Genomic DNA, 15,296 nt, shown 5'->3' with positions numbered 1-15,296 from the left:
TGCGTCTCTTTTTGGAGGTATTTTTTTAAGGGATTTTATGACCTGGTAACTAACCTTTAGGTCAAGTCTTATTTTAGTTTATATTCTTATTTTAATGAAAAATGATAATGTGGAGTGAAATGAAATGAAGATGATTAATTTGAGACATTAATCAACTGGGATGAAATTAAATGAAATGAGATGAAATATAATCTCAGTAAAATGGTGGTCATTTACTGAGACTTTTTCAGTGGACTTTTTGTAAGATCCCGAGAAGTTACGTCCAGCGGCTTTATTTCATTTTCCCACATTTGTGCACTTTCACAAATATTAAACAGTTAATAAACCACCATTATTACACATTTAAACCCGAAGAAACACTAAATAGACAAAATAAAACAAATCACACAACTGCACTCCTCGCGTTCCCGCCCAAAAAGTCTTTTTTGGCGGTTTTTTAAAGGGATTTTATGACCTGGTAACTAAGACCTTTAAGTCATGTCTTATTTTAATTTATATTTATATTTTTATGAAAAATGATATTATGGAATGAAATGAAGATGATTAATTTGAGACATTAATCAACTGAGATGAAATGAAATGAAATGAGATGATATGGGATGAAATATAATCTCAGTAAAATGGTGGTCATTTACTAAGATTTTTTCAGTGGACTTTTTGGAGGATCCCGAGAAGTTACGTCCAGCGGCTTTGTTTCATTTTCCCACATTTGTGCACTTTCACAGATATTAAACAATTAATAAACCATCATTATTACCCATTTAAATCGGAAGAAACACTAACTAGACAAAATAAAACAAATCACACAACTTCACTCCTCGCGTTCCCGCCAAAAAGTCTCTTTTTTGGCGGTATATTTAATAGTGTCACAGATTATACAAGATAATTTATGGGTATGCACCTTTTTGCAATGAGCTTACGAGGGGATATTGAAGTAGGTTAATTAAATAAGGCTTTAATCTTTCTCTTTTTTTAACAAACACCTTCCAGGTAGCTCAGGTGACCGTGGCGCCTACAGTTCTGGTCGCGATGTGTAAAAGCGACGCTAAATACGACTTGAGCTCTATTAGATTTATATATTCATCGGTCGCTCCACTACACAAGGAGACGATAAGCGCTGCTTATAAAAAGTAAATGTTTCATGTTTAGTTCATTTCATTTATTATTAGTTTTCGAAGGGGCATGACATTCCAAATTTTACGTCCAATTAATGTTTCTTTTATTTTTATTTTATTGCTCTATTAGGCAGACGAGCTTACTTACGGTGATGAGTGATTACCGTCGCCCATGGACTTCAGCTATGCAAAAGGCAGAGCCAAGCCGCTGCCTACCGTTATTTTTATTTATTTATTTTTATTGCTTAGATGGGCGGACGAGCTTACAGCCCACCTGGTGTTAAGTGGTTACTGGAGCCCATAGACATCTACAACGTAAATGTGCCAGCCACCTTGAGATACAAGTTCTAAGGTCTCAGTATAGTTACAACGGCTGCCCAACCCTTCAAACCGAAACGAATTATTGCTTCGCGGCCGTGCGGACTCACAAAAGACTCAGATACTTGATCGTTCCTCGGTAACCGTACTCGTCGAACTCGACAAAGAGGTCGACGTGCAACCTAACCCATGAATCAGCTCACTGAGTTGCTCGCTGGATCTTCTCAGCGGGTCGCGATTCCGATCCGGTAGTAGACTCATTCTCGAAGCAATTGGTCTTGAGTTGTCAAATCTCCTTTGGAGGCGCTCGGGCAGCTGTTAGCAAATCCCACCGCTCCTGGCTGAGCCTTTGCTCGCCCACCTGTCCCGGTGAAACTGGAAAGGCCACCGGGCCACACGTAAACATTCGATCTTCAAAAAAAAAAAACTTGATAAAACCTCTTTTTGGCTCCGACCCCTGGATCGTCTCATCCACTTACCCGTCACCATGTGTATCTCCACTATAAACTTTTTTAAAAGCACCATCTACATTTATCATTTTTAAACGAAGGGGAGGGATGGAAGAGGGATAAGGGTAGGAGGGAGAAAGGGGTAAATAAGTGTTCTTCTTTTCTTCTTTATAATTTCTTCTTCACACTTGAAATGTGTATGTAACCTATTATTTGCATGAAATGAAAGGCTTATTACTATTATTATTTATTTATATTTATTTAAAATCTAATTATTTACATAATATTTTTTTAAAAAGATATTAAAAATACAATTTTTTAAAAACACTATATAAAAATAGATTACCGCTATTATTATTATTATGTATGTCTCCAAGCGCTCCATAAATGACAAATTATTTCTTAATCAGATTGCCCAACCTTAAAGCCGTCCTCCAGGGCTACGGTTCGTCGGAGACCACGCTGGCCATCATCAGATACACATACAAACATGCGGATATAGTCAAGTCCGGCAGCGTGGGACTGGTCGCTCCCAATAGCATCGTAAAGGTTTTTTTTTTTTTTTTTTTTTTGTCAGGAGGAAATCGCCGGATTTCCGCCCTTCACTGGGGATGGAGGGCGGGGCATGTCGGAGTCGAACCGACTAAAACCTCCTGTCTCTCAACAACCAACGTCCAAACCTCGCATGAGACAAAACTCATGAAAAGGCAAGGGGGGAAAGTGAAGCGTTTAGTGCGGAGCACATCTCTCCCATCACCCTCCCCCTCGGGACGCCGGACTGGCGGTCGTCGGCGCCACGACCACCAGCCCTCTCGGTCGGCAGGCTATCCGAAGCCCGCCTAGATGGCGCCGGTTAGAATGGTCTATCCTACGGAATACCCCGCTGGGTCAGAACCAGCGTGGGTTGAGGATAGCCGGCCTTCCATCACCCGGATGCTCATGCATAAAACGCGTGCAGAGCAGCTTGCACGTCGTCTTCTTAGGCCCCCTTCGTCGGTCCCCAGGCCGACATGTGAGGGAGACCCGAAACACTTAGAGGGCCAGGGCTTGGGCGAGATCCGCCTCCCTGGCCCCCGCTCGACGGCGGCGGGCCTGTGCGTCTCTCACGCGCCCCGCCGCCTCCTTCTGCGAGATGGTGCACTCGCAGAAGTCGAGCATCGCCTTCCACGACTCGTCGTCACCGAGCATCGATGCCACAACACTCGGCAACGACAAGTCGTTTCCTATTTTAGCGACGAGGACACGGCGCCACCCCTCCCATGCGGGGCAGGCAACGAGCGTGTGCTCCGCCGTGTCCAAGTCGCAACCACAATGGTGGCACTCTGCCGCCGGCTCGGCTCCGATCCGGTGCAGGAACTCACCGAAGCAACCATGCCCAGTGAGCACCTGCGTGAGCCGGAAAGTGAGGCGTCCTCTGTCACGATTCACCCAGTTCACAAGAACCGGGCGAATCGCCTCGACGGTCCTACGACCAGCCGAAGGATCGGCCAGCCGTCTGGACCATGACTCCAGCACGGACCGCCGAGATTGGGCCCTCCGCGCTCTGACCACACTGGGGCTGAGACGTGCCACGCCCCGGGCACGAAGGTCAGCCCGCCACTGATAGTCAGCGGCGAGCGCCTCCGCCTCCAGGACCCAAGGCGGCGTCCCAGCCAGTACACACGCCGCCTCGAAGGAGATGGTGCGATAGCCACGGACGACCCTGACCGCGATGGTGCGTTGCGGCCGTTGCAGCAGCTTCGCTACCCCCACGGCCAGGGACTGGCCCCACACGGGCGCCCCGTATAGGGCCATTGATCGCACCACCCCCGTATAGAGACGGCGCGTCACCTGGTCAGGCCCCCCCACGTTGGGCAGAAGCCGGCTTAACGCGCCGGCCACCCCCAACAAACGAGGGACCAGGTTCTGAAAGTGAGCACGGAAGGTCCAACGACTGTCCAGAATGAGGCCGAGGTACTTCAACTGCACCCCGACCTCGATACGGACGCCTCCAACCATGATATGGGCATCGACAGGTGGCACTCTCCGGGGCCTGTGGAACCACATGGCCTCGGATTTACTGAGCGCCACGTCGAGGCCCAATCTCCTGATTTTGCCGACGACATGCGCCACCCCAGCGGTGGCAAGACGAGCAGACTCAGCAAAACTCCCCCCCCGGGCCACGACCAGCGTGTCGTCTGCGTAACAGATTACGCTTAGGCCCGGGAGGAGGGCACCTCTCAGTACCCAGTCATACCCGATATTCCACAAAAGGGGGCCGAGCACCGACCCCTGTGGAACACCGCGCACGACCGGGAACCTGTGCACGATCCCACCGTGTCCGGTACACGTGACCGATCTGTCCTCCAAGTAGGAACCCACCAGTCGGCGAAGGTAGAGAGGCACTCCGTGTCTTTCCAGTGCCCCCCCTATCACGGACCAGGGCAGGGTGTTAAACGCATTGGCGATGTCGAGCGACACCGCCAAGGCCACCCCACCCCTGGAGACGGCTTCTTCCGAGAGAGCCCGTACGCGAAGGATCGCGTCCACCGTTGAGCGGCCCTCTCGAAAGCCATACTGCTCCGCCGACAGATCGGGTCCCACCCCGACCAGATGCTGAATGATGCGGACCGCCAGAATGCGTTCCAGCAGCTTGCCCACCTCATCCAGCAACACGATGGGACGGTACCCGGCGGCAGTATCCGCCGGGCGCCCCTCCTTTCTCAACAGCACGAGTCTGCCCGTCCTCCACGATGAAGGAAACCGTCCCGACTCGAGGCAGGAGTTGTAAAGCCTCAAGAGTCGGTCCCCCAGGGCACCAAGAGCCAAGGCCCAAACCCGGCCATGGACGCCGTCCGGACCGGGCGCAGTGTCCTTCGCGCACATTTTACGCACGGCCACATGGAGCTCCGCCCCCGTTATATGGGGCACCTCAGCAGAGGCGTCGCCGCCGTTTTCCGACGGGACGTCCATAGCGGGAGCGATAAATCCCTCCCGCTCCTGCGGGAACAGCGCCGAGACGATGTCCCGCAACTGCTGAGGCTGGAGACGCTCCGTGATTGGGGGGGCCCATGGGCGCATTTTATTGCGCACCATATGATAGGGTCGCCCCCACGGATCCTCATCCAGCGTCTCCAAGAGACCCTCCATGTGTTGGTTCTTGGCTCTTCTGATGGCCAGCTGCAAAGCCCTCTGCGCGACGCGAAATGTGCCGTACAGCCGGGCCTCCACCACCGCGAACGCAACCGGATCGTTGCGCCGCGGCAAGCGACGGCGGCGATGCCTGGCGCACTCGCGCCTCGCCCGAACGCACTCCACGCGGAGTTGCGCGATTTCGGGCGACCACCAGTACACCTGGCGATTGGGAGGCCGAGGGCTGATCCGGGGCATCGATACGTCGCAGATGCGTCGCATCGTGTCCCGGAACCACCCCGCTTCGCGCTCGATCTCAACCGGATATGGACGCATGGGCGTCCACGCCGCCACCGTAGAGGCTTCCATCAGTAGCGCCTTATTCAGGCGCTTCAATGCCCACCTGGGGAATGACCGGGGCGCACCATGTGGGTAGTCACCGTGGGCGTCCGCGACTGCGGAGCGGGCGGAGAGATCAAACCGAATATATCGGTGATCTGACAGCGTCTCCGCCCCCTCCAAAACCCTCCAGTCGCGGATACGGCGCGCGATGGCCGGGCTCGCAAAAGTAACGTCCACAATGGACTCGCCCTGCCACCGCACGCACGTCGCAACCGACCCTCTATTCAACAAACAGAGGCCGGCCGCGTTCGCCCACCTCTCCAGTAGCCTACCCCGAGCGTCCGAGCGGGGGGAGCCCCATGCGACAGACTTCGCATTGAGGTCCCCCGCGAGAATCACTGGACGAGGAGCGAGGCGGCGAGCAATCGCCCCGATCCTGCCCAGGAAATGCCCGAACTCGACGGTAGGCCTGTTCGGAGAGAAGTATGCCCCGATCACGACGGTCCCTTCCAGCTGCACTGCGACGAACCCTTGGCCCCTGGTCACCATCGCCAGGGGGGGGATCGCCGCGTCTCTTCTTATGACTATGGCCGCCAGGCCGCCATCGTCCCCAAACCAGCAATCATTTGCCGGGGGAACGAAGTACGGCTCGGCGACCACAGCCACATCTATGGACCACTCCGCCATGCTCTGAGACAGCATGTCCTGAGCTCTGGCGGAGTGGTTAAGGTTTCCTTGGAGGAAGCGATAGGTGCGGTCCATTACTGTTGGACCACATCCATCGCCCCCTCCCCTTCACCGCTGCCCCCGCTCTCCGGCACCGGCGCCGCAACGGGGATTACAACGTTGGCCAGTGCTCCTCTGGCCAACCTTCTCTTTTGCCGGCGCTTTGATTTCCGGCGCCGGTTTCGTTCGGTGTTATCACCGGACGGGAAACACGCCTTGCCTCCCGCCCGGTGGTTTGCCCTGCGCCCGGCCGCAGCGCACAGAGCGCAGTGCGGGGCGGCCGTGCAGGACGCCGCTTTGTGGCCCGGTTGGCCGCAACGGAAGCACAGACCGCTGCGGTCAACCGAGCTGGTGCACCTAGCGAGGCCGTGCCCCGTGCTGAAGCATCGGAGGCATCGCCAGGCACGTGGTTCTTGGAGACGCACGTGGGCCGCTATCCAGCCCACGCGCAGTCTCCCCGGATCCCCCGTCGATCTTCCCGGTGGAGGGGTGGCCAAAGAAGTGGCCGCCTCCACAGGGCAGCGCGCCCACGCCGACCTGGCCCCGGAGTACCCTGAGCGAAGTTCGCCCACGGTCACGCTTTCCGGGGCACATCCCCCCTGGGTGGCTATTGCGGCTGCCACCTCCTCCTTGGTGGCGCAGTCGTCCAGGCCGGTGACCCTAATCTCGGCCATCCTCACAGGCCTGTGCACGCGCACCTCTTCCTCCGGCAACGCCACGCGGAGCGTCGCCACTAGTTTGTCCGCGATGCCAGAACTATCGGCACCGGGACATTCCAGCAGCTTCGCCCCATTGGCGGTATGCCGGAAGCGTAGACCTTCCTCTGCCCCGATTTCTGTCAGGTTTACGGCTGCGCGCGCCCGGGCCATCACCTCATTGTAGGTGAGGCCCTTTTCGGCGGCGCCCGGCAGCAAAGTCACTACCACGGCAGCTGACCCCGCTGCGCGCGGCTTCTTCTTTCTGTTTTTCTTCTTGCTAGCGGCCGGTGCTCGACCCTCGCGGGGAGCAGCCACGGCCGCCAGCGCTGTATTTCGGGCTGCAGCGGTCGGCGCTCGAGCCTCTTGGGGAGCTGCCAGAGCTGCTGTCTGTCGCCGTGCTTTGGTACCCCGCTTCACCACTTCTGTCCAGCCCTCGTCCATGCTTGACGGGGGAGGAGGAAGGGGACGAGGCTGTGGTTGGGATCTCGGGGCGGGATTCTTGGCTCCCGCACCTCTGATATTCTGGTTCCGGCCTCCACGTCGTGCCACCCTCGCGGATGGGGTAGAAGTGGAGGTCGGCTGCGCGGCCCAGTCCCGTATGGCGGTCGTGGCTTTTGGTGCCGGGACGCAATTTCCGGAACCATTCGAGGAGCGGAGCATCTCCTCGAGGCCAGCAAAGTGTTTGCGGACCTCATCCGCCACCGCCCGCGAGATGCAGGCCACCATTTCTTCTCTGCTTGGCGGCTCCGCAGGCCTGGGCCGCGACAGCGCCGGCCACTCGTCTACCATCCTCGCCAGTGGCGAGCGGATGTCTTCAGCCTGCGCTGGTGCAGGCCTTAACCTTCCTCTCTGCATGGACGCAGGGATGGCCGATATTTGGGGAGGTGGCGCAGGCCTTAACTCAACCCTCCGCGGGGGGTGAGGGAGTGCGGGAGTAGGCACTCGTGAAACAGGGGCCACAGAAGTGGGCGCTGGCATGGGCGCCGCCACACTCATCACAGCTCGTGAGGGCACGCTGGTGTCCATCTTCCTCGCGGGGGGCCCAGAGTGTGCCAGCGCAGGCATCGGCGACAAGGGAGTCCCATCTCGCAAGACCGGGGAGTCCTCCAGAATGCGACTCTCCCTGGAGTCAAGCTGCCCGACGAGTTTGGACAGGGTGGGGATCAGCTTTGTCCTAACCATAGCGGCTCCCTCCCGGAGCCTTTTCCTGTAGCTGCTGCCTGGCTCAGCGCCCTTGGCAGCCACAGTCGACAGCAGCTTCGCCAGATTGACCAGCGCAAGGTCGAGGTCGCGGAATGCCTCGTCCCCGCTAGCCAGGGACGCGGCCGACGTCGACATCGATTCCACCGACGTCGCTGGTGACACTGCGCCTCTCCTCCTTACTGGTGGCCGCTGGGGAGCGGGCATCGTGTCTTTCGTTGTGGCAGGCCCCGCAACCACCGGAGCCACCTCCTCGATGGCCATCGTCTTTTCCGGCACCTCGATGCTGGAAGATGACGCGCCGCCGTCGTCGGACGTTGTTAGTGGGGTCTTCCTTCGCCCCCTCTTTTTCCCTACCGATGGTCTGGTGGGGTTGATCGCACCCGACTCGCTGGCGAGCGCAGAGCGCATCGAGCCGGCGATCGGGGAGCGCCTCGGTTCGACGGGAATTCCGCTGCCCGTCGCACAGCCTCCTTCATCCTGGCAATTGTTGCCCCCCCCAGAATACGTGGGGCAGCGTGCTTCCACTGAGGTAGAAGCACGGAGGGATTCTCCGCCCGACTCGCGGGCGGTACCCTCCTGGGGTACTAACTTTGTACAATTGTCCATCATCATGAAATTTCTTTTTTTATTAACCAGGGGTTTGGTCCCCTGGGATCTATGACACCCTCGGGACTGGAAACCCTCCAGCCATACATCCCATCGCCGGGTGTCGAGCTTGAGATTGGGGCATTTTTGAAGAGGTTTGCGTCCTCGCGGCTCCGACCAGTAAAGGCAGGAGCCCCCGTTCCCCATGACTGGGGTTTACGGTTTGGCCGACGGTGGCCGAAGCCTGTCCGTCGCCCACAACGCGGTGTGGAGCCACGCCGGCGAGCCGGTACCTTCCATATCTGGAAGGCTTTCCCCTGTAGCCAAAGCCGGGGACATGGCAACCCGCAGCCGGAAGACACCAAAGTGCCGCCGGCTCATCAGGCTCCCGAGAGCCAACCCCTCATCCCCTAAATGCCACACTTTGCCAGTGCAAAGGGGGTGGGGAGAGGGTCCCTCACTCTCTCTCAAGCATCCCCCGCAGAACGCGGAGGCGGCTGCGGAGAGCTGGGCGCAGTTCTCTTGGTCGCGGCGTCCCACACAGATTCCTCTGCACGCGATTTTAGGGACGCACGCTTAAGCCCCACCGCCACGACAAGGCGGAACTACATTCGGTGGGGAGCATCGTAAAGGTAGTAAAACTAAATCAACACAATAGTGGTATCACTGATGCGTTTCGGTTCGAAGGGTGGGGTAGCCGTTGTAACTATACTGAGACCTTAGAACTTATATCTCAAGGTGGGTGGCGCATTTACGTCGTAGATGTCTATGGGCTCCAGTAACCACTTACCACCAGGTGGGCTGTGAGCTCGTCCACCCATCTAAGCAATAAAAATAAAAATAATAGAACAACGATAAAATAGTTTTTCGTAGTTTACAATAAATATTCTCTTCGGTTTTCACGTTGCTATTAACACTATTTTTAAGATCTTTAGGCGAGTTACTACTTACCTTACTGGTACTTACCTTACTCGCGTTTCATTTTAACGGCCGTCTGGTGTAGTGGTAAGTGACATGGTCACTACACAAGGGGGTCGCGGGTTCGAATCCCGCCAAGGGAAGATATTTGTATGATAAATATAAATGTCTATTCCAGGGTTATGGATGTATATTAAATATATGTATGTGTATAATAAAAAACTTACATTTATTTCCGTTATCTGGTACATGTAACACAAGTTCTTTACGAACTTATCACGGGACCAGTTAACGTGGCGTGATTGCTAGTAAAATATTTATTTATTATTATTATTATTATTATTCAATTACCGTCGTCTATAAAACTGTAAAGAATTCGAAGGGTCGCGAATAAAATATAGTGACAATAATTAAATGCGAGATTAAATCGTAAAAATAGTTTTAATCGCAATAATAAGTATCTCGTTTGCATTTCTGTGTATATCGAGAGGTAAAAGGATACTTGGTTTATGGTTGGCAACATCTTTGCAATTTTACAGTTTAAGCTTTGGACAAAAATTTCATACCAACAAAAACTTCTTCAAATATTTGAACGGGCTAAACTTAATTTAAGATCAATTAATAACACCAAATCTACTGATTGATACTAATACCAAATAAAACGAACCTTTAATTACAAAGATAAATGTCGCGTGTTAAGGGAAATGTTGATTAAATCAAATAAATAAGCTTTCACCCCTCGATATAATAAAGTACAAGCTCCTTATTCGCGCTTCCTTCGTTCGCGTTTTCTTTATTCGCGGATTAAAACAAATGCGACCCAAATCATATGTTCGCGGCTAAAGATTTCATTATTCGTGGATCTAATCGGTACATCGGCACATTAATAAAAAGGATTCCGGTATGTAGGTATCGACCCAAATGTCCTTTGTAAGCGCGGTTTTCCGTATTCATGGTTCCTTTATTCGCGGTGTATTCGCGGAACGTAAAACAGTTGACGTCGCTCTAAACACGTCATTATAGATTCTCCCGATCCATTAACGGTGCTTTTAGGTACCACAAGCACCGGTCACCGACCTCGCCGAACCCGTCGTTTGCGACGAAGGGCTCGACGAGTAAATTAACCCACAGACACAGCCCACTGAGTTTCTCGCCGTATCTTCTCAATGAGTTGCATTTCTGATCCGGTGGTAGATTCTGCAAAGCACTGCTCTTGCTAGGGCCAGTGTTAGCAACACACCCGGTTTGAGCCCCGTGAGCTCACGTACACGTCAAGGAGAAGCTAAAATAGCCTCTCAAGGCTATCAGCATAGGTTAAAAAAAAACTAGGCGAATGAAGACCTTTTACTGTACAATTACTTGTCTCGATAAATGGTAGAGCTATAAAATTGGAATTATGGTAAATCAAACTTTTAATATTGTGAGAACTAAAGACAGATTTGTCAATATGTCAACCCTAACGGACGGATTACTTTAAAGTAAGATGCTCACGAAAATTTGAATACCAGCTTTTGTGTAGAAGTTAATGTAAACATGTCTTGGAGTTTATTTTAATAGGCTTTTATTATCTTCAGACGTATGTATGTTTGTAACGGAATCTTTGAACATGATTTTGACCCCCTTCAAAACGTCGAATTAACTCGAAATTTGGTATACTTATTAAGGACCGATGACCGAAATTGAAATACAACTAAAAAAAAATCGGTTGTCTGTAAAGTCGGTTTACTGACGATAGTAGAACGTGACAACGTCATAAGAAAATACTGATGGAATGGTTTCATTTTTCAAAAGAAAATTTTAATTTTATTTGTTTGATAGATATTTTGTATGGACAATTGACACCACATTCACTTTGCACTGAACTTCATACTTGACGAAACCATGTAAATGTATTATTGTATAGCAGCTGTCCACGGGGATGCATCGCTCACTCAAGTAGGAGAGGGACAGATGTCGAACGCTGCCGAACGCGGAGGCCGATTGTGCCTCTTTGTCGCTCGTTGCGCGCTCTCGCTTGCACTTCAAGCCTTAAATGGAACGCCTCAACGAGTCATGTTTTTTTGTGCGTGCAGCCCGGCTTCATCGAATTATAAGACGTTGTCACGTCAAAATTATTATTTATTTTTAAGTTACGCCGAAAGATCTAATAATAATATGTATAATATTTTTAAGCTGTCATTTTTGAAAGAAAAAACGCGAAATTCAATCTTAATGCTTTTAATATAAAGCTGAAATGAAAATTTAGCAAACATAATTTATGTGTAATAACCTACGAATAAATAATGACTTATTATTTATTTCTAGGTAATAACTGCAATATTTAATAATAACACAATACCTTAATTCATTCGAGTGAAGACGGTACAATTCGCGAATGTATCAAAGACTCATTATAACATGTTTCTAACACATTTTTTGTTCTCGTCATTCGAAATTTGCACATGCATAGTGAAAGTATAATTTTATGAACTATTTTATTGCTGCATACCGTTGAATGCGTTCGCGCCTCGCCCGAAGGGAAGTCGTTACGTGACGTTATCTAAATAGGCAATTTTAAAACAGGTCATTATGTTATTCAACTGATTTAAACTGAAGAAAATATTGTGATACTAACTGACCCGGCAAACTTCGTAGTGCCTCAATCGATAAATAAAAGTCATAAACTTTTGTATAAAATAAACTAAAAACAAACAAAATAAATCCAACGGACGGGAACATTTTCATGTTTATCTACCTTTTAAACCTTCTCTGGACTTCCACAAATAATTCAAGACCAAAATTAGCCAAATCGGTCCAGCCGTTCTCGAGTTTTAGTGAGACTAACGAACAGCAATTCATTTTTATATATATATAATCAGTAAGTATAGTAACAAGTATGTATGTGCAGGTGGTGGACGTAAAAAATCAAAGACCCTTAGGACCAAATCAGGAAGGGGAAATCTACGTAAAGGGTCCGCTCCTCATGAAGGGCTACATGGGGAGGGCCAGGTCCGACGACTTCGACGACGAAGACTTCTACAGGACCGGGGACGCGGGCTACTACGACGAGGATGGACACTTCTACATCTGCGACAGGATTAAGGAATTCATCAAATGCCACGGATACCAGGTCTGTTGTTACACGAAGTTGATGGATTAGATTATTTTTTTTAAGGGATTTTATGACCTGGTAACTAAGACCTTTAGGTCATGTCTTATTTTATTTTTGGTGAAAACCTTTTTTTTATATGAAAAACGATATGAAATGAAATGAAGTTGATTAATATAAAACATGGCATGAAATGAAATGAAAACGAAATTAAATGATATGATATGGGATGAAAGTTAATCTCAGTAAAATGGTGGACATTTACTAAGACTATTTCAGTGAACTTTTTGGAGGATCCCGAGAAGTTACGTTCAGCGGCTTTGTTTCATTTTCCCACATTTGTGCACTTTCACAGATACTAAACAGTTAATAAACCACCGTTAATACATATTTAAACACGAAGAAACACTAAATAGACAAAATAAAACAAATCATACAACTGCACTCCTCGGGTGCCCACCAAAAAGTCCCTGTTTGGCGGTATTTTTAATAGTGTCACAGATTATGTAAGAGAATTTATGGGTATGCAACCTTTTTGTAATTTTACGAGGTCTACGAGGGGATCTTGAAGGTAGGTTAATTAAATAAGGCTATTTCTCTTTCATTAACGAAAACATTCCAGATAGCTTAGGTGACGGTGGCATTTTCCCACATTTGTGCACTTTCACAGATACTAAACAGTTAATCAGTTAATTAACCACTGCTATTACACGTTTAAATAAAACAAATCACACAATTACACTCCTCGCATTCCCGCCAAAAAGTCGGTGGATTAGACTGGTAATCTGACCCACAGATACAACCCTCTAAGTTCCACGCCGGATCTCCTCAGTGGGTCGTGATTCCGATCCGGTGGTAGATTCAGCGAAGCACTGCTCTTGCTAGGGCTAGTGTTAGCAAACTCTCTCAGGTTGATTCCCGTGAGTCCGAACAACCATCCTGCCTATTCCTGCCGTGAAGCAGTAATGCATAACGCTTAGATTTGCTATTTGGAGCTGCTGTTGTGCTATAGAGCCTTTGCCTTATAACCACAACGAACCACTTTTTTTATTGCTTAGATTTCTGGTCGATCTCACAGCCCACCTGGTATTAAGTGGTTACCGGAGCCCATAGACATCTAAAACGTAAATGCGCCACCCACCTTGAGATATAAGTTCTAAGCCGCCCTTCAAACCGAAACGCATTACTTCTTCACGGCAGAAATAAGCAGGGTTGTGGTACCTGCCCGTGCGGACTCAAGAGGTTATCCCACCACTTAACACCAGGTAGACCGTGAGCTCTTTAAAACAACTACGCAATAAAAAAAACCGCTCTCCGTTTATTCATAGGTTCCACCAGCTGAAGTAGAAGCTGTGTTACTCCTGCATGACGCAGTAAGAGAAGCCGGCGTTATCGGGCTGGAGGATCCGGATGCTGGGGAGATTCCACTGGCCTTTGTCTCTTTACAGCCAGGGAAGGAAGTAACCGAAGAGGAACTGAAGGAGTTTGTTGCGAAACGGGTTGGTGTGAGATTTGCTATGAGATTTTCGCGACTGCTTATGACGCGCACTATGGACAAACGTGTCAAACAGTAGCAATTGCTTAGATGGGAGGACGAGCTCACTGCCCACCTGGTGTTAAGTGGTTACTGGAGCCCATAGACACCCACAACGTAAATGCGCCACCCACCTTGAGATATAAGTTCTAAGGTCTCAGTATAGTTACAACGGCTGCCCCACCCTTCAAACCGATACGCATTACTGCTTCACGACAGAAATAGGCATGGTGGTGGTACCTACCCGTGCGGACTCACAAGTGGTCCTACCACCAGTAGTAAATATGTGTTAACTACTATTAGTATTTAGACTAATTGGTACCTGTCTGCGGGATTCGAACACCGGTAGAGTTGCATCACTCGATACGAATGCACCGGACGTCTTATCTTTCAGGCCACCGGTGCTTGTGTGGGTGCTTTTTCTTAGGGTCCGTCGTGCTTAGCGTTTAACTTATAACTGAAATTTACTTTTCAGTTGTCTGATCCCAAACACCTGAGAGGGGGATTGCGCTTTGTCGATAATGTACCGAAGAACAAAAGCGGAAAACTGGACAGGAACGAACTAAGGAGAATGGCTAATTCATTATAAACTAGTGCTCGTCTAAGTGGTCGAAATTCGACCTTATTTTATTTAAATTATAAGTTTGAATATTGTTATGGTTGTACTGTCAAAGAAGGTTTATTATACTTATATAATCAGAGATTTCGCCAAGACTACACTATAGGCAAATAATATTAAAGACGAACAATATTAATCTATTCTCAATTTGATCACAGACTTTAACAATAACCAAAAGTTTGACAAAATATATATGTGCTGTGTCAAATACACGGTAATGTGTGTAATATTTTTATTTTATTGATTTAATGTATTTTATATGCTTCATTAAAAAAAATATTAGCATCCTGCACTCCTTTTTTCTATAAGTGTGGAAAATTTCATACTCCTCCGTACGCGCAATTTTCGTAAAAAGGGATACAAAGTTTTTGCTTCACGTATTAATATATAGATAAATTCAACAGTGGACAGTTTTATTTGAGCCCCTTAATGCGGCGCTGGCGGGGGGTTCAATGTTTTCATAATTCGGCTCTAAGCCTCACACCGATCGATATCAACATTATGCCTTCTCGAATTGAAACTATGTGCTTAGTTAACTAAACTGGATACATTATTCCGTTTTGTAATTTAGGTACAATAAAATATAAATT

At 49.5% G+C, this 15,296-nt stretch overlaps 1 protein-coding gene across 1 annotated transcript in view; it reads left to right on the top strand.

Annotated features, from left to right (window-relative positions):
- The window catches only part of LOC114241934 (luciferin 4-monooxygenase), a 28,581-nt gene extending 13,583 nt beyond the window's left edge, over window positions 1-14,998 (top strand). Inside the window, exons 6-10 of the mRNA XM_089732551.1 lie at window positions 995-1,130; window positions 2,293-2,431; window positions 12,353-12,574; window positions 13,882-14,052; window positions 14,563-14,998. Of these exons, the coding sequence (XP_089588677.1) occupies window positions 995-1,130; window positions 2,293-2,431; window positions 12,353-12,574; window positions 13,882-14,052; window positions 14,563-14,676 (782 nt within the window). The 3' untranslated portion in view covers window positions 14,677-14,998. The remainder of the gene's footprint in view (window positions 1-994; window positions 1,131-2,292; window positions 2,432-12,352; window positions 12,575-13,881; window positions 14,053-14,562) is intronic.
- The last annotated feature ends 298 nt before the right edge of the window (window positions 14,999-15,296 follow it).

This window comes from Bombyx mandarina, chromosome 02 (assembly GCF_030267445.1).
Source record: "Bombyx mandarina strain Sakado chromosome 02, ASM3026744v2".
Lineage (NCBI taxonomy): Eukaryota > Metazoa > Arthropoda > Insecta > Lepidoptera > Bombycidae > Bombyx > Bombyx mandarina.
The sequence above is the reverse complement of the archived record's forward strand: the minus strand, read 5'-3'. Positions and strand labels throughout refer to the sequence as shown.